Source organism: Leptodactylus fuscus, chromosome 1 (genome assembly GCF_031893055.1).
Source record: "Leptodactylus fuscus isolate aLepFus1 chromosome 1, aLepFus1.hap2, whole genome shotgun sequence".
Taxonomy (NCBI): Eukaryota; Metazoa; Chordata; class Amphibia; order Anura; family Leptodactylidae; genus Leptodactylus; species Leptodactylus fuscus.
This window is the reverse complement of record NC_134265.1, coordinates 178,687,280-178,711,300: the sequence shown is the minus strand read 5'-3', so window position 1 is coordinate 178,711,300 and position 24,021 is coordinate 178,687,280. Positions and strand designations below refer to the sequence as shown.

The 24,021-nt window shown below is 39.7% G+C and overlaps 1 protein-coding gene across 1 annotated transcript in view; it reads right to left on the bottom strand.

Moving 5' to 3' along the window:
• Positions 1-1,180: 1,180 nt before the first annotated feature.
• Positions 1,181-24,021, bottom strand: part of SVEP1 (sushi, von Willebrand factor type A, EGF and pentraxin domain containing 1) — a 260,025-nt gene continuing 237,184 nt past the window's right edge. Inside the window, exons 47-50 of the mRNA XM_075280352.1 lie at positions 16,168-16,263; positions 6,206-6,301; positions 5,483-5,576; positions 1,181-1,661 (exon numbers count right to left, since the gene is read on the bottom strand). Coding sequence (XP_075136453.1) covers positions 1,631-1,661; positions 5,483-5,576; positions 6,206-6,301; positions 16,168-16,263 — 317 coding nt within the window. The 3' untranslated portion in view covers positions 1,181-1,630. The remainder of the gene's footprint in view (positions 1,662-5,482; positions 5,577-6,205; positions 6,302-16,167; positions 16,264-24,021) is intronic.

Genomic DNA, 24,021 nt, shown 5'->3' with positions numbered 1-24,021 from the left:
TTTACAAATTGGTCCCCTCTCTAATTTCTTCCTTTCCGTTCCTCTTTATTTGAGATCCCTGCCCTTTCACGATTAGAGCTTCCATCTTTGAACATTAGATGTATTATACCAGAATGCAGTATAAAATCAAGTAAGTTTTCCGTTGATCATTCCCTGTGTAAATCCATATCATAATGGAAAAATCAAGAGACCTGAGCAATTTAGAGTGAAATGTGATTATCTGGGGCTAGTTTTTAAAAACTCTTCAACTAAAGGGTTCACAGAATAATGTCAAGAAGAATTCAGACAAACAGGCGGTGCAATCAAATTGCAGCCAAATAGAAAACTGGTGATCCAACTCATGTGTCCAAATGCACAACTCATCTTTCGTTATAACAGCAGATGACGACTATGAGTATCACTGCTATCAAAGGAAAACATAGGCAGAACGACAGTGGGAAAAAGATTAGAAAAATAAGATCACTGAGCAATAGAAAAATATTGTCTGGTTGGATGAACGCAGATTTTCTTTCATTGCTCCATGCTGATGGAAGTCTTAGAAAATGGCACAAATAGAATGAACCCATCCTGTCAGATGTCCACAGTTCAGAATGGAGGAGGTGAATTGATGTCATTATTATGCTGGCATGTCCCAAGTGACCACTGATGATCAATCACAGGCATCAGTAGTCCCCCAGGGCCACAGATGTCATTCAGGAGGCTGGAAGAGGCTTATAGAGGATGATCACCTGCATTGGATGCTGCAACAGAGCCTAGAAGAGGTGAATAAGACTGCCTGTTATGTTTACATGTTTCCACTTATTATACTCTGGGGTCTGAAGAGATGAGAGTATAAGGGTCCATTCACATGGAGGAAAATGGTGCTGAATTTGGTGCTGAATTTCAGCGCTGAAATTCAGCACCATTTTCCTCCGTGTGAATGGACCCTAATAGTGGATTGTGGGTGGCAAACTGTGTAACAAACACTGTTCATTATGAACCAGTTCACTTACCCCTTGTTACTAGACAGGTATCTCTATTAAAGCGGAGATTCAGTGTATAAACACAAAGTGATTGACATCGCTTAATTAGGCTCATGTATTTCATCTATTAAGAGATATATCAGTTATGTTAAAGTAATACACAGACCAATATAAGTTCTTTCGTTTTATTATAAAATGTATTGTAAGCTTTGCTTTTATGGGTAATTCACATCAACAACATGACATAGTTTAACAATAAACAAAAATAAAGCAATTTTTGTGCTGAGCCTAAATTCCAATTAACACAAAGTAACAAAAAATTATATAAACATTGTCAAACTCGGCTTTTTTTCTATTTTTCTGCTAATGATCTGTCATCACAAGTATATCCCATACAATTACCTTAGGCGGTGAAACCCATTGAAACACAGTATTTAAGTAAACGTTGAGAAAGTATATACAATCTCCCTATCCAATTAACATTCAGTATTCAGCAGCATATTATTAATATACATTTGCATATGAAAATACAAAAGAACTTTAAAAAAAACATCCACAAGCATAAGAAAATATCTCACATTATAGCATCCAAATTTGAATTAAAATGCACTTCAGATTAGATCCTGCATGAAATGGATTCTCTTTTGTGCAACAAATCCAATTTACCACTAAAAAGGAGAAAAACCATTCTTTCTTTTTCTAAAAGAAACAAAAAAGGGAAAACAGTTAGGATGTGATTAAATCGGCAGATGTGGCACATCAAAAGGAAGCATGGATCGCATTCGCGAAGAAAGAACATAGAAAGAATAGCTCATCTTGTGTATATATCTCTGCCTTCCTATATCTAAAGGACTTTGTGAATAAAAATTGGAAATGACAAAACCATATAAAATTTGTCACAATGGTTATGGGATTTGCATAGGTCAATAGATTAGCTAATCTGACTTTCTGTACTTAACCCCCTCACAGCTTCATGCCGCATTTATTACAGAAGAACTATAAAAGGATTAAGGTTGGGATTAGAGATGAGCGAACACTGTTCGATCGAATACATATTCAATCGAATATCAGGCCATTCGGAGTATTCGATTGGAATCAAATACCACAAGGCAAACACAATAAAAATTCTTATCCCTTCCCACCTTCCCTGGTGCTTTTTTTTGCACCAATAACTGTACAGGGGCGGTGGGACAGGAACTACAACAACAGAGGCATCGAAAAAAATCGGAAAAAGTAATTGGCTGGCTAATTCAGGTGACCTCCAATTTATACGAATGGTGGATTTAACATTCAATTAATTTGAGACTGTGAACTATGTGACTGTGAGACAGGGATAGATGAACAGGCAGGGTTAACTAAGGATTACCTTTATTTAGGGGAAAATGTCACTCACCCAGCTCTTTGGGGCTCTATCTGGTCGGGATCCCTGTCAGCTTGCGATATGCACGAGCTGGCTTTTTCCCATAGGAATGCATTGACCAGCGTTGATTGGCCGAATGCAATATAGAGGACAGCATTCGGCCAATCAACGCTGGTTCTGCTGGAGGAGGCGGAGTCTAAGATCGGTACACAGCAGTTTCCATTGTGGTCCGATCTCGGATGTAGCAGTGCTGACACAGCAGCAGAGCTCAGCACACACAGAGATGCAGCAGAGCTGAGTGTGCAGCAGGGTTCAACGCACACTCAGCTCTGCTGCATCTGAGATGTAGCAGTGCTGAGTGTGCATTGAACCCTGCTGCACACTCAGCTCTGCTGCATCTTCGATGTAGCAGTGCTGGCCATGCGCTCAGCTCAGCTGCATCTCTGGAGTAGCCGAGCTCAGCGCATGGCCAGCTCTGCTTCATCTCCGATGTGGCAGTGCTGGCCGTGAGCTCAGCTCGACTTCATCTCCGGAGTAGTCGAGCTCAGCGCGCGGCCAGCTCTGCTTCATCTCAGAGTATAGCATTCAGCCAATCAACGCTGGTTCTACCGGTGGAGGCGGAGTCTAAGATTGGTTCACAGCAGTCTCCATTCTGGTCCGATATTAGACTCCGCCTTTTCACAGACGAGCCTCTGACAGAACCAGTGTTGATTGGTCGAATGCTGTACTCTGTATGGCATTCGGCCAATCAACGCCGGTAAATGCATTCCTATGGGGAAAAAGTCAGCTCCTGCATATTGCAAGCTGACAGGGATCCCGACATAATACAGTGACTTGGGCATGTTAGATGCCCCCAGACATGCTTCCCCTGCTGTCCCAGTTGCATTCCAGGGTGTTGGCATCATTTCCTGGGGTGTGATGGTGGACTGAAACAAAGCATTTTCTCCCATAGACTATAATGGGGTTCGATATTCGTTCGAATAGTCAAATATGGAGTGGCTATTCGAAACGAATATTGAATATCGAATATTTCACTGTTTGCTCATCTCTAGTTGGGATGATTTGCTAAAATTATTGTCAATGGCAGGTTGTGATATAATAGCCTTCCACAAAGTGCTTTTAAGTAATTGTATGGTATTAAAACTGCAAACTAAATAATCTTTCTTAATAACTCAGTTTTAGCAAATAAAAGATTATTCATTATATCATTTTGCATGAATTTCTCCCCATGCAGTCGTTCCAGAGACTTGTATTGTTTTCTGCCAGAAGATAAAAATCTGTCTCGTCCTGTGACATACCAGTATAGGACTTGCGACAGTACAGTTATCGTATAGTAACAAGACAAGGAATTGATGGAATTGATACAGAAATTATATTTTAATGTGAACATTGAATTCTATAACATTTTATCATGCCCTTTTAAAGGGAACCTGTAAGCATGAAAATTCTGTATAAGCTGCAAGCAGTATGTTTTAGAGCAGGAGAAGCTGAACAGATTTAACCCCTTCCCGACATCCGCCGTACTATTACGGTGGATGCCGGGTGTTTAACTATGGCGACCGCCCGACTCCCGAGCAGCCGCCATAGCTGCCCGGTGTCTGCTGTTTTTTTTTTTTTTTTTTACAGAAGACACTATGTGCTAATGCCCGTGGTCAGTGCCTGCACCGATCGCAGGCAGTAACCCCTCTAGAGTCTCTGTCAAAGCTGACCAAGGTGCCATTTTACCAGCGGCGCGTGGTCACAGGCACCCAGAGCATTTCTATGACAGCCGGGAACCTTGTGAAGGCTTCCCGGCATGTCATTCAGTATTTTCTATTGCAGACTACTTTAGACCTTAGTGGTCTAATAGATGCAAAAAAAAAAAAAAAAAAGTATTAAAACTTCAACTCACCCCCCTTTCCCTACAACACATATAAATACTGTGAAACACCTACACATTAGGTATCTCTGTGTCCGAAAATACTCGGCCTACAAATCTATAAAAATATGTTTCCCATACGGTAAATGCCATAGTGGGTAAAAAAGACAAAACCACACCACCATTTTTTTCACTATTTTGCCTTTGAAAAAATTTGAATAAAAAGTGATCAAAGCAATAGCAATTCCCAAAATGATATAATTGAAAAGTACACCCGGCCTCGCAAAAAAAGATGTCCTATGCATTCCCGTACATGGACGTATAAAAAAGTTACAGGTGTTGGAATATGGTGACTTTTAGAAGAAAAAAAAACTTTGTCACAGTTTTCGATTTTAGTTAAGGGGTTAAAATGTAAATAAAACCATATGTTTAGTATTCTCGTAATCGTATCGAAACATAGAATACAGGTGACATGTCATTTTGGCTGCACAGTGAACGCTGTAAAAACAAAGCCTGTAGGAAATTCCACAAATGCACTTTTTCTTCAAATACACCCCATTCTGAATTTTTTTCCAGCTTCCGAGTATATTGTACAGAGTAACTAATAGTACTATCATGAAGAACAATTTGTCCCACAAACATTAAGACCTCATATGGCTCTGAGAGTGGAAAAATAAAATGTTATTGGCTTTGGAAGGGGGAAATCAAAAGAGAAAATTGAAAAATGCCCGTGTGGGGTAGGGGTTAAAGATATAAGTCTGTGTGAAAAAATTTGGTATAACAAGCTACAGGATGAGGGTGGGCAGCTCAGGTTTACAAGTTCAAGATAAGCATCAGAACAGAATCAGGAACAGAAAAGTAGTCAGTAAATAGACCAGTCATTGAGAATCGAACATCAGAGTAGTCATATAACACTTGCACAATCTACTGCACAAAGTCCAATTTTGCTCGGACATTGAGAGGAGAACATAGCAGACTAAAATAGGTTGGGGCTGTTTGTGATTGGCTGAGAAGTGCTTGCAGGTGCGCTTGTTAAAGTCTCACATTGCTGAGAGGGAGTGTGGGACTAGATGTAGCAGCAGTGTGATGTGCATGAGCATGGCACTGTGGAACAACAGAGAACAGAGAGCGGGTAGAAGGGCAAATTGCTGACCATGCCCACTGAAGGCTGGTTTCAGCATTTGCCTGCATTTTGAATTGCATGTTCTGTGGCATTTCAAAGCTTTAGCGTTAGTGGTCAAACCAGACCAAGCTATAATTACTGTCCTACACTGAATGGTTCGGCATAAGAACAGAACTTACCTAGAGCAGTCAAGTCCTGTCCAGCTTGGTGGGCAATAACATCTGTTTGGTCTTACACATCTACCTCCATTTAAGCAAGGAGACTGGCAAACAGCTGTAAAAAGATAGAAAACTTATCGTTAAAGTAAAGTCGATGAAAAATAAGCCTTTAAGTAGTCAATCTTTCTATACTGTATGTTAAAATAATTTCGTAATCTTGTCAAATGGAGTACGGACTATTCTTCAAATTACAGAATAGGCTGTGATATTTAATATGACTAATGGGTGAATAACCTCTTTACCTAACTGATGATAGTAAGTGATCTGATATTTACTTTTCAGGAGGAAACAAATGCTCCAAGTAGCAACCCACAAGTGACTGTATAGTTCCTAGTTATTCACATAAGAACAAAAAGACGGCAATAGGAAATCCAACCACAATGTATAAATACATCTTTTTAATGATCTTCTCCTAGGCCTGTAAAGGGATATCCCCCATACTAGAGGTATTAACATTTCACCAGCATCATAGATGGGGATGCTTGGCTATAGGAGCTGTGAGACTCTGGAACTTACTGCCACAGGATGTTGTGGTAGTGGCTTTATTGGGTACGTAGTTGGTGGTGACTCAAGAAAATCCCTGTAAACATCATCCTACTGAAGTAGTCCTAAAGTTATTAATCATAGTATATTATTATTCACTGTCGCTAGATTTGAAAGTGAAGGAAAGGCTCCATTACTTACCAAGATGACAACGAGATCCAGTCCACCCATTTAGGCAGTCACACTTGTATGGAGCTGTGCAACGACCTCCATTTAGACACGGCAAGATGCAAATTGCTGGAGGAAAAAATAGACTGGTTAAAATCTAATCCCATTATCTTGTAGACATGATTCTACTGTTATTCAGCTTTGGAGCCCCATGTTCTTGTAAACTGCAGTTTTATTACTTCTGACAGACTCATTTTAATGAATTTGGTGAATTTCATACTATACAGAATAGGCATATATTTTTTCAAAAATCTGCAGCATTTTCAATCTTTTTTTGTAACTTAGTCTTCCTGGAACCCACATCCACTTTTCTTGTTACGTATCAAGTCTAGTGAGCGATGCACATATTTGGCATACATCATGTGCACATTCATCATCTTTGCACATTTTTTTTTTACCACGAACTCCTATAAACTACATAACCAAATCTGACATATATTGAGAATATTCAGTCTGTTCACACCAACTTTTAGTTGGTTTACTTTAGTTTGCTTATGAAAATGTTTAGTCACACTTTCCTAACTATGCAATGGTTTTAAACTCACCTTTTTCATTGAAGAAAAAATATATATCCTTGTACCGTGTTAGCCAGTGGATATGAAATGAAAGAAATTTTTTGAGAGAAGTCCTCAGTAGTTGATACCTTTTTTAATGGCTAACTCAAAAAGTTTTTTGATGACATATCAAGCTTTCAAGACTCTATAGAGGTCTCTTCATCAGGATTGCTGCTCCAATTGCTGCTCCTGAACCAACACAAGATGAAATTCCGGACTCCAGTGTTGCTGCTCCTGAATCAACACCAGATGAAATTCCGGACTCCAGTGTTGCTGCTCCAATTGCTGCTCCTGAACCAACACAAGATGAAATTCCGGACTCCAGTGTTGCTGCTCCAATTGCTGCTCCTGAACCAGCACAAGATGGAGTTCCAGTTTCCAGTGTTCCTACGCAAGTAGAAGACCAAGTGCTGAGGCGATCAGAGCGAAGTACCAAGGGAACTCCCCCAGCTCGCTATAGAGACTGAGCAACCATATCCTTTCATGTATATATACTTTGCCTCTTTCATATACCTATGTTCTTATTAATTAGTTAGTTAGCAACCGTTTAAGCCTCCGTACCTGGGTAATCCCAAGCATTTTGTTATGTTCTTGTTTTGCATTACATATTTCTCTACAGCCTATGGACTACTGAGGACTGTATTTTGCCACATAGTGCCTACCCTGAGCCTTTCCATGGACAATGCCCTATTGCTGAAAGAGACTCTACCCACCTATTGGCATTATGTTTCCACTGTTTATTATGTTTTGGTTTTGCATATAATCACGGGGTATCGTTCTTGTACATAAGTCATGTCACATTGTTGTTTGCCATTATTCTGTTTATTGTTTCTCAGGTATCCAGCCCTACTACCTGTGCGCATCCCATCTCTCTAGGTTCCTCCGCGCTAGTTAGTCGCCGAGGACGGCTCTTTTCTTAGTGGGGGTGTATGTAATGTCCCGGTACTGCTAGTCCAATTCGCTCTACTAATCCTTGCAGACCGAGATAGCATGGACATTTTCATATAAGATAAATATTTCCCCCCCCCCTTCATTCCTTCTATATATTTCTATTCTTCCAGAGCCAGCACACAGGGGGTCTATTAATGCGCCATCTTGTGGATGTTTTTGTGAACTGCACCTGCCTATACTTTGCCATTGTAATTTGAGTTGTTACTGTAAAGGGAGTGTCCATTATGATTAGCTGACCTCCAGGACCAATCAGGCTCCCTTGACTGGCCTGGAGGGAGAGTTGAGTGACCACCCTCTCTAGAGGGGGTTGGGAACTTTTTGTCTTTGGTCTTTCGGTGTTGAGCTGAGCACATGGGAAGCTGCAAAAATGGCAGCTAAGTCTCCGGGAAATTGTAACAGAGACGTCTTTTCCTCTGTACCCAAGCTTCTTCTCAGAGAATACTTTCTTCTGAATCTCCAAGCAGAGATGTCTTTTCCTCTGCCTCCAAGATGTTCCTCAGGGAGTGTTTTCCTCTGAAGCTCCACTTCTCTACGAGTAGGCCGTCCTGTTATCCATACATCTGGGAACTCCACACGTATTTCGCTATGCAAGTAAGTCTTTGGGACAAATCTATATTTAAAGGAGCCCATAGCTAGTCTGGCAGAAATTGAGGGTCTCCCGCTGCCGAATTGTATCTCCTCTTCTATATACGTGTACCCAGTTTTGTTGAGGTCTAACCCCCTGGATACAGGCCATCCCTACAAGTATATACAAGTTTAACTTCCCAAGCTACTACGAGTTAACCAAGTCCAAGGTATTCTTGCTCAAAGCTCCATCACCTGATTAAGTGGACTCTGTCTATAAAGATCGCTGTATTGTATGTGAAGAATTCCTCCATCATCTGTATATTTGTATCAACTCGTCCTGCTAGTAAAAAGAGCAACGATTACCCCCAAAGCCTGGTTGTCTGTTGTAATTGTCGGATATCAGAGTGGGGGTGGGTAATCGGGGACATTCAAAAAGGGAGATTTGGTGCACATTCGGGACCCAGGGACCCCCTTGAAATCCGGCCACATCGGATATATTACCGTGATACCAGCCCTGGCCCTTCCTGAGTGTTGCAACCCTTTAACCTTCTTGTGGATGAGAGTAATAACTTTATATTTTATTCTATAATGAATAGGCAGCCAGTGTAGTGACTGGCACAGACCAGAGGCATCGCTGTAGCGTCTAGCCTGATAGATGAGCCTGGCCGCTGCATTCAGAATAGATTGTAGAGGGGAGAGTTTAGTGAGGGGAAGACCGATTAGTAAGGACTTACAGTAGTCAAGGCGAGAATGAATCAGAGAGACAGTAAGTGTCTTTAGTGTATCTCTGGTAAGGAAAGGGCGTATTCTGGAGATGTTTTTGAGGTGGAGGTGACATGAACGTGCGAGTGATTCAATATGAGGGGTGAAGGAAAGGTCTGCGTCAAATATGACCCCGAGGCAGTGGGCATGCTGCCTAGGAGTTATAGTAAGGCCTGAGACTGCAATGGATATATCAGGGACAGATCTGTTAGATGGTGGAAACAGTAGTAGTTCAGTCTTAGAGAGATTTAGTTTCAGATAGAGCTAGGACATGATATTAGAGACAGCAGAGAGACAGTCACTGGTGTTCTGTATGAGTGCAGGGGTGATGTCACGGGAAGATGTGTATAATTGGGTGTCATCAGCATAAAGATGGTACCGGAAGCCAAATCTGGCGATGATTTGTCCAATGGGGGCTGTGTAGAGAGAAAAGAGCAGGGGGCCGAGGACCGAGCCCTGAGGAACCCCAACAGCAAGGGAAAGAGGGGAGGAAACAGAGCCCACGAATGATACACTGAAAGTGCGGTCTGAGAGATAAGAGGAGAACCAGGAGAGCGCAGTGTCATTGAGGCCGACTGAGCGGAGCATAGTGAGGAGAAGTAGATGGTCAACAGTGTCAAAAGCTGCAGAGAGGTCCAGAAGAATAAAAAGAGAGAAGTCACCATTGGATTTAGCCTTTAGTAGATCATTAGAGACTTTTGTGAGAGCTGTTTCAGTAGAGTGCAGAGCACAGAAACCAGATTGTAAGGGGTCAAGCAGAGAGTTAGCAGAGAGATAACGAATTAACCGAGAATAAACCAGGTGTTCCAAAAGTTTAGAGATGAAGGGGAGGTTAGAGACCTGATGAAGAGACCTCTATAGAGTCTCGAAAGCTTGATATGTCATCAAAAAACTTTTTGAGTTAGCCATTAAAAAAGGTATCAACTACTGAGGACTTCTCTCAAAAAATTTCTTTCTTTTTCATTGATTAACACAGAATCCACTAGCAGTGTGTCTTGATTCTCTAAGCTGAATCATAAATCAGTTATACAAATTTACACTTCAATATGGTGATCCTTTGAGCCAATTGCTCTCACAGAAATTGAAGCACATAATGTGGGGCTGGAGGTCATCCACCCAAACAGACAGGAGGGAAGGGGGGAAAAGGAAATGTTTTGGAAAATGGTAAATGCAGATGCAAGGTAAGAAGCCTTTTCTCTTAAAACTTTCACTTTCTGCTTTTCCTATCCTTAAGAACCCTGTTTATGAAGTATCCATTTTTGAAGAATGACCAATTTATGGATATTGTGTTGTGTTTTTGGCATGCATCGCAATTAGTTTATTTATATGCTGAATCTTGTGGAAAGTAATTAAGAATCAGCATAGATGTTATGATATGGTATGATTCACTTGTATTTGGTTAAGTGTGTGTGCACCAAAAAGTTATCTTTTGAGGTTCAAGGATAAGAGTTGTACTTGGTTAAGCACATGTACGCTCAAGAGATATCCTTTGAGGTTCCAGAATAAGAAGCTGTCCTTGGTTAGGCAATGTGCTCCCAGAGAAATGGCTGTGTGCCCTATTTCAAATAGGTTCTAAGACAGAGAACTGTATAGGAGGCAAATCATGGAGAATTTGTCTGGACTGTGTGGGGCTGATCCTAAGAATAGAGGAATTCCAGCTATAGAGTTTGTTAAAGTCACAATGCTGATGCAATCAAATAATAATATGTTATCTAAGTTTAACATGCCAAAAGGTGGAATTCTGCATGTTGAAATGTGGAAAGAATGTGTGAATATACAATACAGACCAAAAGTTTGGACACACCTTCTCATTCAAAGAGTTTTCTGTATTTTCATGACTATGACAATTGTAGGTTCACACTGAAGGCATCAAAACTATGAATTAACACATGTGGAATTATATACTTTAAAAAGTGTGAACTGAAAATATGTCTTATATTCTAGGTTCTTCAAAGTAGCCACCTTTTGCTTTGATTACTGCTTTACACACTCTTGGCATAAAAAGATCGGGATCGAAATTCTGATCGCGATCGTGAAATTTACTTGATCGCGGATCGGAATCCGATCTTTTCCGATCCCGATCGTTCAACTCTAACAGTTACACCTTCTAGTCTGTTCTTAATGTTTCCAGAGATGGGGCAACAACATGTATGAATAATGACCATAGTGACACTGCTATAAGAAATGTGAATCTCAAGGGTCCTGTCTCATCAGTCACATATTATAGGCAGGCAAGACTATTACCTTATTACAAAATGAAGAGGAGGCAATACAGTCCTATGAAAAAGTTTGGGCACCCCTATTAATCTTAATCATTTTTAGTTCTAAATATTTTGGTGTTTGCAGCAGCCATTTCAGTTTGATATATCTAATAACTGATGGACACAGTAATATTTCAGGATTGAAATGAGGTTTATTGTACTAACAGAAAATGTGCAATATGCATTAAACCAAAATTTGACTGGTGCAAAAGTATGGGCACCCTTATCATTTTATTGATTTGAATACTCCTAACTACTTTTTACTGACTTACTGAAGCACAAAATTGGTTTTGTAACCTCACTGAGCTTTGAATTTCATAGCCAGGTGTATCCAATCATGAGAAAAGGTATTTAAGGTGGCCAATTGCAAGTTGTTCTCCTATTTGAATCTCCTCTGAAGAGTGGCATCATGGGCTACTCAAAACAACTCTCAAATGATCTGAAAACAAAGATTGTCCAACATAGTTGTTCAGGGGAAGGATACAAAAAGTTGTCTCAGAGATTTAACCTGTCAGTTTCCACTGTGAGGAACATAGTAAGGAAATGGAAGACCACAGGGACAGTTCTTGTTAAGCCCAGAAGTGGCAGGCCAAGAAAAATATCAGAAAGGCAGAGAAGAAGAATGGTGAGAACAGTCAAGGACAATCCACAGACCACCTCCAAAGAGCTGCAGCATCATCTTGCTGCAGATGGTGTCACTGTGCATCGGTCAAAAATACAGCGCACTTTGCACAACGAGAAGCTGTATGGGAGAGTGATGAGAAAGAAGCCGTTTCTGCAAGCACGCCACAAACAGAGTCTCCTGAGGTATGCAGAAGCACATTTGGACAAGCCAGCTTCATTTTGGAAGAAGTTCCTGTGGACTGATGAAACAAAGATTGAGTTGTTTGGTCATACAAAAAGGCATTATGCATGGCGTCCAAAAAAAACAGCATTACAAGAAAAACACATGCTACCCACTGTAAAATTTGGTGGAGGTTCCATCATGCTTTGGGGCTGTGTGGCCAATGCCAGCACCGGGAATCTTGTTAAAGTTGAGGGTCGCAATGATTCCACTCAGTATCAGCAGATTCTTCAGAATAATGTTCAAGAATCAGTGACGAAGTTGAAGTTACACCGGGGATGGATATTTCAGCAAGACAATGATCCAAAACACCGCTCCAAATCGACTCAGGAATTCATGCAGAGGAACAATTACAATGTTCTGGAATGGCCATCCCAGTCCCCAGACCTGAATATCATTGAACATCTGTGGGATGATCTGAAGCGGGCTGTCCATGGTCGGCCACCATCAAACTTAACTGAACTTGAATTGTTTTGTAAAGAGGAATGGTCCAAAATACCTTAATCCAGGATCCAGGAACTGATTAAAAGCTACAGGAAGCGACTAGAGGCTGTTATCTTTGCAAAAGGAGGATCTACTAAATATTAATGTCACTTTTCTGTTGAGGTGCCCATACTTTTGCACCGGTCAAATTTTGGTTTAATGCATATTGCACATTTTCTGTTAGTACAATAAACCTCATTTCAATCCTGAAATATTACTGTGTCCATCAGTTATTAGATATATCAAACTGAAATGGCTGTTGCAAACACCAAAATATTTAGAACAAAAAATGATTAAGATTAATAGGGGTGCCCAAACTTTTTCATAGGACTGTATATGGTGAGTGAGCTTTATCGGGACTATATCCATATTTCAAGATCATACGTTTAGTAGTGTGATGGACAAAATAACCATCTTTTCAAAATATGAATTTATATTATTATTGTTATTTTAGAATAGCTCTGCTATTTGATATCTTATAGTTGGCCTTTGTCCCAGCCAAGGACACAGAGCTTTAACCCAATAAGAAATTCTGCAGTGTCCATAGGTTTAACCTTCTGTATCTCTCATCCATTGTGGTGGTCTGGAAACTCTCAAAGGTTTGTCTTTCATGAGTTTGTCTGTTGTTGTTGTTGTTATTATTATTATTATTATTATTATTATTATTATTATTTGAACATCCCATTTAGAATAAAATAAAGAAAATCACTTGGAAGAAAGGTAAAGTTCAGTTTCTCCATTTCTCCCATGAAGAAGTGTTTTATTGACTTACAAGCTTTTCCTTGCAATAAATCTGGAATTTGTACCAGGGTCATTGATTTGCCTGTTTCCAAATAGTTTGTAGCTCTCTTCTGATGAAAAATTGCTTCTAAGATAGTTTGCTGCAACCTTTGCAGACTGTCACTTCATGCTTAAAAATCATTGCTAAGAAATGATGCAAGTGAGCAGTTCATAGCCCTGAAATACTTTGCCGCTCTGTCCTTCAGCATCTCGCCACAAAGCAAAGAAATTTGCTATTGACACTACAAGTATTATATGTGATGTATGTTTGTCCAGATTGTAGTTTAATAATGAAGTATGTTGTATTGACTTATCCCACATCCATTTCAAAATAGAAACATGTTAGTGTGCTGATCATATTCAATAACTCTACATGTGTCAGCCGCTGTTATTAGATTTTTTTTAACTTGGTATTTGACGGTATTTGAATGTTTTCTTTGGAATTGTACTTGTATTGATTTGTCATGCTTGGAGTTAGAAATAACTAGTGGAAAAGGTTTTAGACCTACAAAAATACTTGATAATTGTAACAGTTGAATTCTAATCTAAGGATTTTATTATACTACGCTGGTAAAGATTGTAGAAACTGGAAGTACATTGCAAAAAGGTCAGTCTATGAGGATGAGTCTATGGGGCACTAAATGGTTATTATAATGCACTATGCATATAAACAATATGTGCCCCAATATATGGAAATAATATCAATAAATATACATCATTTGGGTCTATCTGGCACTGTATAGCCCTGTTGGATACCGATTGGTAAATGTAGGCATAATACGGCCCTGTGGGCATATTCTTTCACTTACAGTAATTCTATGTGGGTAAAATATGTCACTGTAACATCAGTTTGGCTTTATGTAGACCGTGCCTGAAAATATGTGGCCTAGGTATGGCACTGTATAGTGTAAACAGGTGTTATACATATGTATTCATAGCCTGGAAATAAAGTTGTTACCCCTCTTTCTCCTTTAGAAATGTGGGATGTATGCACTTCTTGAATGTACATAGCAGTTCGGATGGCACTTGTATGGGTGTATTATTGCTGCAACTTTTTTAGGAGCATTAGTATGAGGACACTATATGTTCTTAGATACATTGTATGTTTTCTTACATTCTCAAACACCTCCCCCTTATCTAGACTATATTTTCTGTGATAGCTTTTTAGTTCCACCATATACATGCAATATGGCGTAGTAGCTATCTTCATTGAAGAATGCCACCTCCTATATCACATTATGATGTGACAAGTGGTCATCTCAAAGAAGTTTCACCATATAGCATATACATACAGTGTAAATATATTACTAAAGCTACCCTCTCATGATATGTTTTATTGTTCAACCCATTACTACAGGGCAATGTGTTATGTAAAGTGAAGTGTGTAAACAGAGTGATTTTACTCACCTGGGCCTTCTATATCTTATACCACAAGTGAACAGGTCTGATGTCATGAGATTGGCAGACTGACCTGGTGCTTCACACAGCAGTCTGAAGATACTATTGTAAGTTTCTTGAAGACATGGAAAAGAAGGGACTTCCAGCTGATGTATGAATTGTCAGCCAATTACATGATCTCAGAAAAAAAGATGCATAAAAAGCAGATGGCGGCAGGTGAGTGAACTCAGCCTTCTTCAGATAACATTATGTCCTGTACTAACGGGCTAACAAATACAAATTTCCACCATAGTTTAGCTTTAAATTAAATAAATGAGCAGCCATGTAATGCATAGTTTCTGAATCCCTCGGAGCAACCTTATACATAAAAAAGAATAACATTTTTCTCGGCATTCCAGATTGTAGATATTTTTGTATTTGTGTCGATACAGCTAAGTGAAGCCTTTGCTCTGTTTTGATATTGCATATATTGGGTTATTAGATGGTATATGGGTTATTGAAACCTTAAAGAAAGGAATATTTAAATTATTTTCCACGATGGAAAAAAGGAAAACTCACTCTTAAATCACTTTTTTGAAGGTAGGTCCTTATAGATCAATGCCCAATTTCCTATCAAACCTACAGACATAGTTTTCTTTCCTTTTTCAATCAAGGAAAACATATTTAAGTATTCTTTTCACAAAATTCCTTGTAGAGCATGTATGGTCTTTCAGACTCTCGACTGTAAGGTGGCTGCAAAGGCAGGCTCTCTAAGGAGATATGGTACCCCTTCTAACCTACAGTATATCAATGACCTTTTAGGCCATGAGTTCACATGGGGTTTTTTGGTCCGGAAGCTGAGGTGGAGTCTGCCTTAGTATCCAGACCAAAAACCGGGTAGCTGTGACTTGATGCCGGTGCAGTGCACCGGCTTCCAGTCGCGCAATCCACTGCGGGTTAGCCCCAATGAATGTGTTTAGTCTGGAGGAGGCTGTGTCTTCAGGCGGATTAATTGTCCTGAAGAACAAGCATGTCCATTCTGGAAAAAAGACCTGACCGGCTCCCATTGATTTCAATGGGAGCCATCTTTTTGATCAGGATTTTGAGGCCAATACAGTCTCAAAATCCTGACCAAAAAACTTAGTGTGAACTCAGCCTTAGCTAGCCAAACCAGTGCCCTGCTTTGCACTGGTAAATAGTAATAACACTTTACAACCACACAAAGCACATATACATCTTTGTAGAACAATAGGTTAAATGAAAGCAGTATCACTATATATACTTCTATAAAGTTTGCATGCTTTCTGAAAATGTAAACCACTACAACAGTAGCATATAAGTGATAGCAATACTTACGTTCTTCACAAAGCCTTCCCATCCAACCTTCAGGGCATGAACATGCATTTGGCCTTTCACAGACACCACCATTCTGACATGGGAATCTGCATACAGCTTTAAGGAGAATGACAAAAATAAGTAGTCTGTTTCTTACAGAGATTCTTACATTTATTATGTTACTCAATTGACTAATACACCCTAATATATCAATAAAAAGCTGTAGGTATGTAGAGATCCACCTCACCTAGAAGAGTAGAATATAGATAAGTAAATACTAAGAACATTGAAAGGATAAAATAACTAGCTAAATCATTGAACAGAAACTAGTAAATAATTTGCTTTACTGGCCCTGGAACCACGGGTGTCCCATCCTAGTGAATAATCTCCAAATCATCATCTCCACTTTGTACCTGTCTGTCTTATGGATACTTGGTATGAATATCTGACTTTCAAATGCATTTTACATTTCAGTTCTTTGACTAAAATATACTACTCTTTATAAATTCAGCTGGTGGCATAAAATTGATACTACTATTATACATGAATGCTTGACACATTTATCTAAAATATTCTAAGTGAAAAAGCAACACATTATGAATTGAGTCTAAACTTCAGAATTACTGAAAACTTTTCCAGCTAAATGCAAAAATAATATAATAATACATTTTATTGATATAGTGGCAACATATTCTGCAGCCCTTTACAATTTGTAGGGTTTAACCCCTTCCCGCCGATGGCATTTTTTGATTTTCGTTTTTCGTTTTTGACTCCCCTCCTTCTAAACCCCATAACTTTTTTATTTCTCCGCTTCCAGAGTCATATGAGGTCTTAATTTTTGCGGGACAATTTTTTCTTCATGATGCCACCATTAATTATTCTATATAATGTACTGGGAAGCAGGAAAAAAATTCAGAATGGGGTGGATTTGAAGAAAAAATGCATTTCTGCGACTTTCTTACGGGCTTTGGTTTTACGGCGTTCACTGTGCAGCCAAAATGACATGTCCCCTATATTCTGTGTTTCGGTACGGTTCCAGGGATACCAAATTTATATGGTTTTATTTACATTTTGACCCCTAAAAAAAATTCCAAAACGGTGTTAAAAAAATTTTTTTCTAAAAGTCGCCATATTCCGACGGCCGTAACTTTTTTATACATAGGTGTACGGGGATGCATAGGGCGTGTTTTTTTGCAGGGCTGGGTGTACTTTTTATTGCTTTGATCACTTTTTATTCAAATTTTTATCAGAATTAAAACAGTGAAAAAACGGCGGTTTGGCACTTTTGACTATTTTTCCTGCTACGGCGTTTACCGAACAGGAAAAATATTTGTATAGATTTGTAGAGCGGGCGATTTCGGATGCGGGGATACCTAACATGTATATGTTTCACAGTTTTTAACTACTTTTATATGTGTTCTAGGGAAAGGGGGGTGATTTGAACTTTTAATACTTTTTATATTTTTTTATATTTTTTTTTACTTTTTTTTTTTTTTTTTTTTTTGCATTTATTAGACCCCCTAGGGGTGTTGAACCCCAGGGGGTCTGATCACTAATGCAATGCATTACAATGCTAATGCATTGCAAAAAAGCATCATCTCTTTTGCAGGCTGTATACACCAGCCTGCAAAAGAGAGAATTTGCAGACCGGCTGGGAGCCTTTAACAAGGCTCTCGGCTGTCATGGCAACGGGGGGTCGGCCCTGGAGCATGCTCCAGGAGCCGGCGATCCGTGCCAAAATGGCGGCGCCCATGCGCCGCCGGGAAAATGGCGCCTCCGGCGCCTTTGACAGCAGCGCCGGAGGGGACCGATCGGAGGCATTACAGCCGGTTGTCTACTGCTTAAAGCAGTAGACACCCGGCGGCTATGACGGCCGCCCGGCTCCCGGGCGGTCGCCATAGTTACAGACCCGACACGCGCCGTACTATTACGGCGCATGTCGGGAAGGGGTTAAGTACAGCCAAAATGAGGCATTACAGAGTAGTAAGGCAATTCACACAATGGTCGTAAAGGCCCTGCTCATAAAAGCTTACAATCTATGAGGTAGAGGAAGTGACATATGAGGTAGCAGGGACAGCATACGAGCTAGCATTGCTTATACAGTCCCTGACAAAAGTTCTGTCGCTTATCCATGCTGTGGAAACAAAAGCTTATAACCTGACTTTAAATTCATCCATTGGTTTTAGAAATGACTCATATGAAAGCTGAAACCCTCCCAAATGTGTTTTTTTTGTTAAGAAAATAAATTGGCTTCAATGGCGAAATATTGATCATTTAATGAACACAGGTCAGATTTTGGCAAGACAAAAGTTTTGTCACCCACATAAAGTAATGTGAAAATCAAACCAGTAATTCAGTTCAAATATGAACTGAATACAAATATTCAGTTCAAATAAGATATGTTTCCTAACATTGGTGAAGTTGTGGTGCTATTAGAGCCATATTTCATATTTTGTGTGACTTCCATGAGCTTGAAGGACGGTATCCATGCATTTCAACAATGATTCAGACAATTTATTCATGAAGTCATCAGTAATAGCAAAGAATGCAGTCTAAGGGGGCGTTCACACTACCGTCGGTGTCCGACAGGTAGTGTCCGCTCCTAGTGTCCGCTCAAAATCTGTCACAGACATTAGGAGCGGACACTAACTGTGTCCGTGACACCTGTCATTTATTTCAATGGGCATCGGGTGCGTTCTTTTGCACTCCGTGCCCGTCCTTCCCTGTCCGCAAGTGAAGATGTCCGACTTCTCAAGCGGACAGAAAAACCCTGCATACATGTCTCCCAGAGTTGTCTGCCAAGCTTCCACTTTCATCCTACCCCAAACATGCTCAATGATGTTCATGTCTGGTGACTGGGCTGGCCAGTGCTCGAGCACCTTCATCTTCTTTGCCTTGAGGAACTTTAATGTAGAGATGGATGTATGAGATGGAGCTCCATCCTGTGGCAAAATTTGACCCCTTTTATGATTGGGAATGTAAAGGGAAGCTAATACTTCTTGATATTTTAGGCTATTGACATTGCCTTCCACCTTGCAAATGTTTAGCATACCCCCCATACTGAATGTAACTCTAAACCATGATCTTACACCCAGAAAACAGTTAAGATTGGTGGTGGAATCTTGGATCCATACGGGCTCCAGTAGGTCTCCTGCAGTATTTGCAATGGCCGTGGAGTAATTCAACTGAAGATTTATCTGAGAATTCCACCTTCTGCCACTTTTCCATTGTCCATCCGTTTAGCAGGCTGTGGGCCTTTAATTGCCTTTTGGTTAGTGCTGGCTTCTGGGCACTAATTCCACCATGGAGGCCATTTTGAGGCAGAATCCTACAAACTGTTCTAGTTGACACAGGGATTTGAGGTGACCAGGTCTGTTGGAGCTCTGCTGCAGTGGAAGAGGGGTTGGCTTTTGATTTTCTAACCTACAAACGCTCCTCCTGAGCAAATGTCTTGCAGCATCTGCCGGACCTGGGCTTGTCAAGAACATCTCCAGTCTGTTCAAATCTTTTTTTTAATTCTTCGTACTTGACCCTGACACACATTAAAGGTGCCAGCCACCTCTGCAGTGGATCTGGTCTTCAGCCTCTTGATAATCAAGACTTTGGTTGATTTTTAGCATGTTGTCAGAGGTGAAGTTGCAGTTCAAGTGAAGGTTTGGGGTGCTGGAGTTCTTCTTATACACACCCACTAATTAACCGATCAATTAGTGAGCACCGGCAAGGCTGTACACTAGGATTGGGGGCATCACATGACAAGGCGACAAAACTTTTGTCTTGCCAAAATCTGACCTTTCTGTGTTCATTAAATGATCAATATTTCGCCATTGAAGCCAATTAATTTTCTTAGTAAAAAACACATTTGGGAAGATTTCAGCCTTCATATGAGTCATTTCTTAAACCAATAGATGAATTTAAAGTCAGGTTATAAGCTTTTGATTCCACAACATGGAGAAGCGACAGAACTTTTGTCAGGGACTGTACAGTGGTCCTGCCATTTTTGTGATAAAGGTTATTTTCATCATTCATATAAATTACAATGTGTGAGCTGTCACCAGTCAGTGTCCTTTAACGTGCATATGATGTCTGGAAATATCGATAAGGCATTGTATCCTGTGGCCTAATGCAGGAGTATGAACAGTGGAGAGTTCGTTTTAGGGATTCTATCTGCGGAAGGGTTTAGATTATTAAATTTGATAGTGATGTCTGTAAAGATGTGTCCCCAGGATTCCTTTGAAGCTAGAGAAATTGGTAGTTAATCTGATTGTGTATGTAGTTGCAACCTTCTCCTCTGCTTTTAACTTGTGACAATTTAGTTCCTTTTTATAAATGAATACTACTATGTATTTTTTAACATTGGTGTATGTATTATTAATATTTATGGAGGTTACAGGTTTCTAGTTCTTATTTTACGTGTCTCCAGTGCATTTATATTTAGTATTTTGGTGTTGCTAAACATTTGTAACTATATACATACTTTTTCCCCGGAGAAGATGGTTGGCCTGTGTACTTGTTTGAGTTTCTTGGGATTCTGTTGCCATGGAGTTTTGCTTTCGGGTGAATTGTTGTCTGACCTGCTGGAGTACGTTTGAGGGGATCTGCATGTGTGGAAGGTTCCTCTGTGGGATCTTCAGTTTTTACTGGGCAAGCTTATCTTCACTTGTTGAATTATGCACATTTGGTCCAAAGGACATTAAAAGGTTTTCTAAGGGGGTGACCTTTATTGGGTATGCGCCATCCGGTGACAATTTTGTTGCTGGAGCGGCTTGGGCAACTACTAGTAAAGGTATTTCACTCCCACTTTGAATCAGTACTTTTTCATCTGGCTCTTTGGGTAGGAGAACTAGTTTTACTCTACAGTATCTATCAGGGTGAAGATTGGTTTGTGGGCGATATTGTTGCCGTTCCAAGACAGATCAAGTGGGGTCTGGGAAGTGTGTATGATTGATGGTCGTTGTTGGTATGACATGTTGAATTTTTCTCCTTTGCTGCCTCAGCAAGACAATGGGCCTCTATAGTGTCATGAGGATGGGTCATTTTTGTCTAGGTGACAATTTACGGCCCTTTCCTCTAATTGCTTGTGGGTGCCAGGGTTAAACGTCACTTTCTAAGCATTGCATTCTTTCCGCACTGGCAAGGCTACTGAGGTGGCTGGTTGTAGTTTTAGTCTTGAGACCTACAGCGTATAGGTAGCTGGCAATTTAAACAATGCCACACCTATGTCCGCCAGCATTTGGTTAAGTAGTGTTTTTTTTTCCTACTTAGCTCCTCAGTTTCCGACTTAGGGTCAGTTCACACGTGAAAACCGCCTAGCTTATTTGTGCGAGGTAAAAAACCTCGAGGAGTTTTTTTGACGCTGTTTTTTGCATTCCACGCGGTTTTTGACGAGGTTTTTGATGCGGTTTTCGCTAGCGGTTTTCGCTAGGGTTTTTTTTCCTATATGTGCTATAGAAACTGCAGGCGAAAACCGCGCGTTTTTTTGAAGGGGATCCGAGGTATGGATATGGAGTTGTGTTTTGCTGTAAATCCATAGGTTTGCCCATTTGAAGGCTCCCAAGCTTTTCTTCCATACATTTGTATGGAAGGATGCTTTATGTAGCCTGTCATACAAATACTGATACATTGCAATGCACTAGCATTGCAATGCATTGCATTAGTGATAAGAACCCCTGGGGTTCAAAACTCCTAAGGGTCTAATGCAATTATATTCTTAAGAAATTGAAAAAAAATAACAAAACCAAAAGAACTAAAAGTTTAAATCACCCCCATTTTCCTAGAATACATATTAAAGTTACAAATCACTGTAAAGCACATACACATTAGGAAAACACCAGGTCTACAAACTTATAAAAATATTTTTCCTGTACGGTGAAAAAAAATCAATAGTGCTAAACTGCCATTTTTGACTGTTTTACCTCTAATAAAAATTTGAATGAAAACTGATCAAAGCAATAGACAGTCCCCAAAATGGCATAACTACAAAGTAAACCTGACCCTGCAAAAAAAAAGAGACATCCTGTGCATCCCTGTACAATGAAATATAAAAAAGTCACAAGTGTCAGAATATGGCCAATTTTAGAAAAAAATATTTTGCAAAGTTTGAGGTTTTTGTTAAGATGTAAATAAAACTATATAAATTTGGTATTCCCAGAATCATAACGAAACATACATAGAATATAGGTGACATGTCATTTCGGCAGCAGAGTTGACTCTGTAAAAACAAAGCCTGCAAAATCACGTCCGCAAAATAATGCGGCGTATACGATCCTAACTCCCATTGAAATCAATGGGAGCTTTTACGTTGCGCAAACTCTGACACGCCGTATACGTGCCAGATCACGCTGCACTTTACATTGTGTGAATGCACCCTAACAGTTATTTTGAAAGGTTTAGAAGGCAGAGTGTTATAAATGGAAATTCCTCCGGCGGGTAGGGGTCCTTTTTCTATCAGTGTGCCAAGTCTTTCCTTTTTTTCCTGTTTTAATGTCCATTTTGTATCAGTTTGTCATCCGTCTCTAGATGTCAGTTAAAAAATAGATGAACTTTGGTCTAGTTTTTTTTTGTCCCAACTGACTAGTTTTTAATGGCATCTCACTGATGCAAATCCATTTTATTGGACAAAAAAAATTAAACCATTGACGTCCTATTTCTTAATGGTCTGTTAAAATGATACGCTAAAAAACAGATATGTATGTCTTCATTGACATGTAACAGGCATTAAGAAAACATCCATTACATGTTTATCTGCTATGTGTGTGGGGTTTAAGAAACTTTTGTATAAATGAATATCCACAAACCTCTGAACTTTAAGGAGTTGTCCCATGAAAAGCATCCTATCTATACTGCTAGTTTATGTGCATTTAAGACTTTTCATAAATACATTGCTTTATCAAAACTGCTTTGTTTGGTCGCTATCTTAATTTATTCACTTCATTGTTTACACTTCGTTTCTATGGCCACTGGGCTTATCTGCTCAGTTCCCAAGTGAAGTAGCTGCCTGCTCTCAGGGGGATGGGAGGGGCTGAGTGTTCGGCAGAAGCTCTGAGCTGTTTATGTCTGACCAGTAACAGAGCTCCTCAGATAGGGGAGGGGGGAGGTGAGAGCTCCGGGATTTCTGATTCTGGTTTAATTGAATTTGGCTGATAAGGGCTGAGATAAGGAGTCCGTTACCTCTGTATGTAATGCAAGCTGACTCAAATCCAGCTCTGCTACATCAGCTTCATACTGTGGTAATGCATTTACAACCAATCCCTCATTACTGACTGCAAACATAGCAGATAGCAGAGCAAGTGAAACCCCGCCCACCAATGTGCCGAGAAAACCAGGAAGTGAAGAGAGCACACAGCCTGCAGGTTGGTGAACAAGGGTTACTGGAATACCCCTTTAAGCAACATTGTAAAGAAGATGATGTGAGAGACTGATAAAGTAATACAGAAAACCGTTATTTTGAGTTATTGTTGCTAAAGGTTCTACATGTTATTGATTCATGGGGTGTACTTATTATGTCTCATATAGCTTTTCCATTTTGTGTTACTTTTGTATAATAAATAATAAAATGGTGGAATCTGTTGTTTGTGTATTTGAGGTTGCAGTTAACTAATTAAAAGGTCTTCTAAGGACAGTTTTTTTAAAATACATCTTGAGATGTAAATCTATTATTTATGTAATAATAATAATAATAATAATAATAATTATTATTATTATTATTATTATTATTATTATTATTATTATTATTTGTTATTATTATATATTTTTTTAATGTTTTTCTCATGATGCCTGACCAGCCCAGTCGGATACATTTATTTCACAGGTTGATGTAAATAAGACCAAAGACTTTGGCTGAAAGAAGCCAAAGGCGAGGACCTCAGTGTTTTCAAA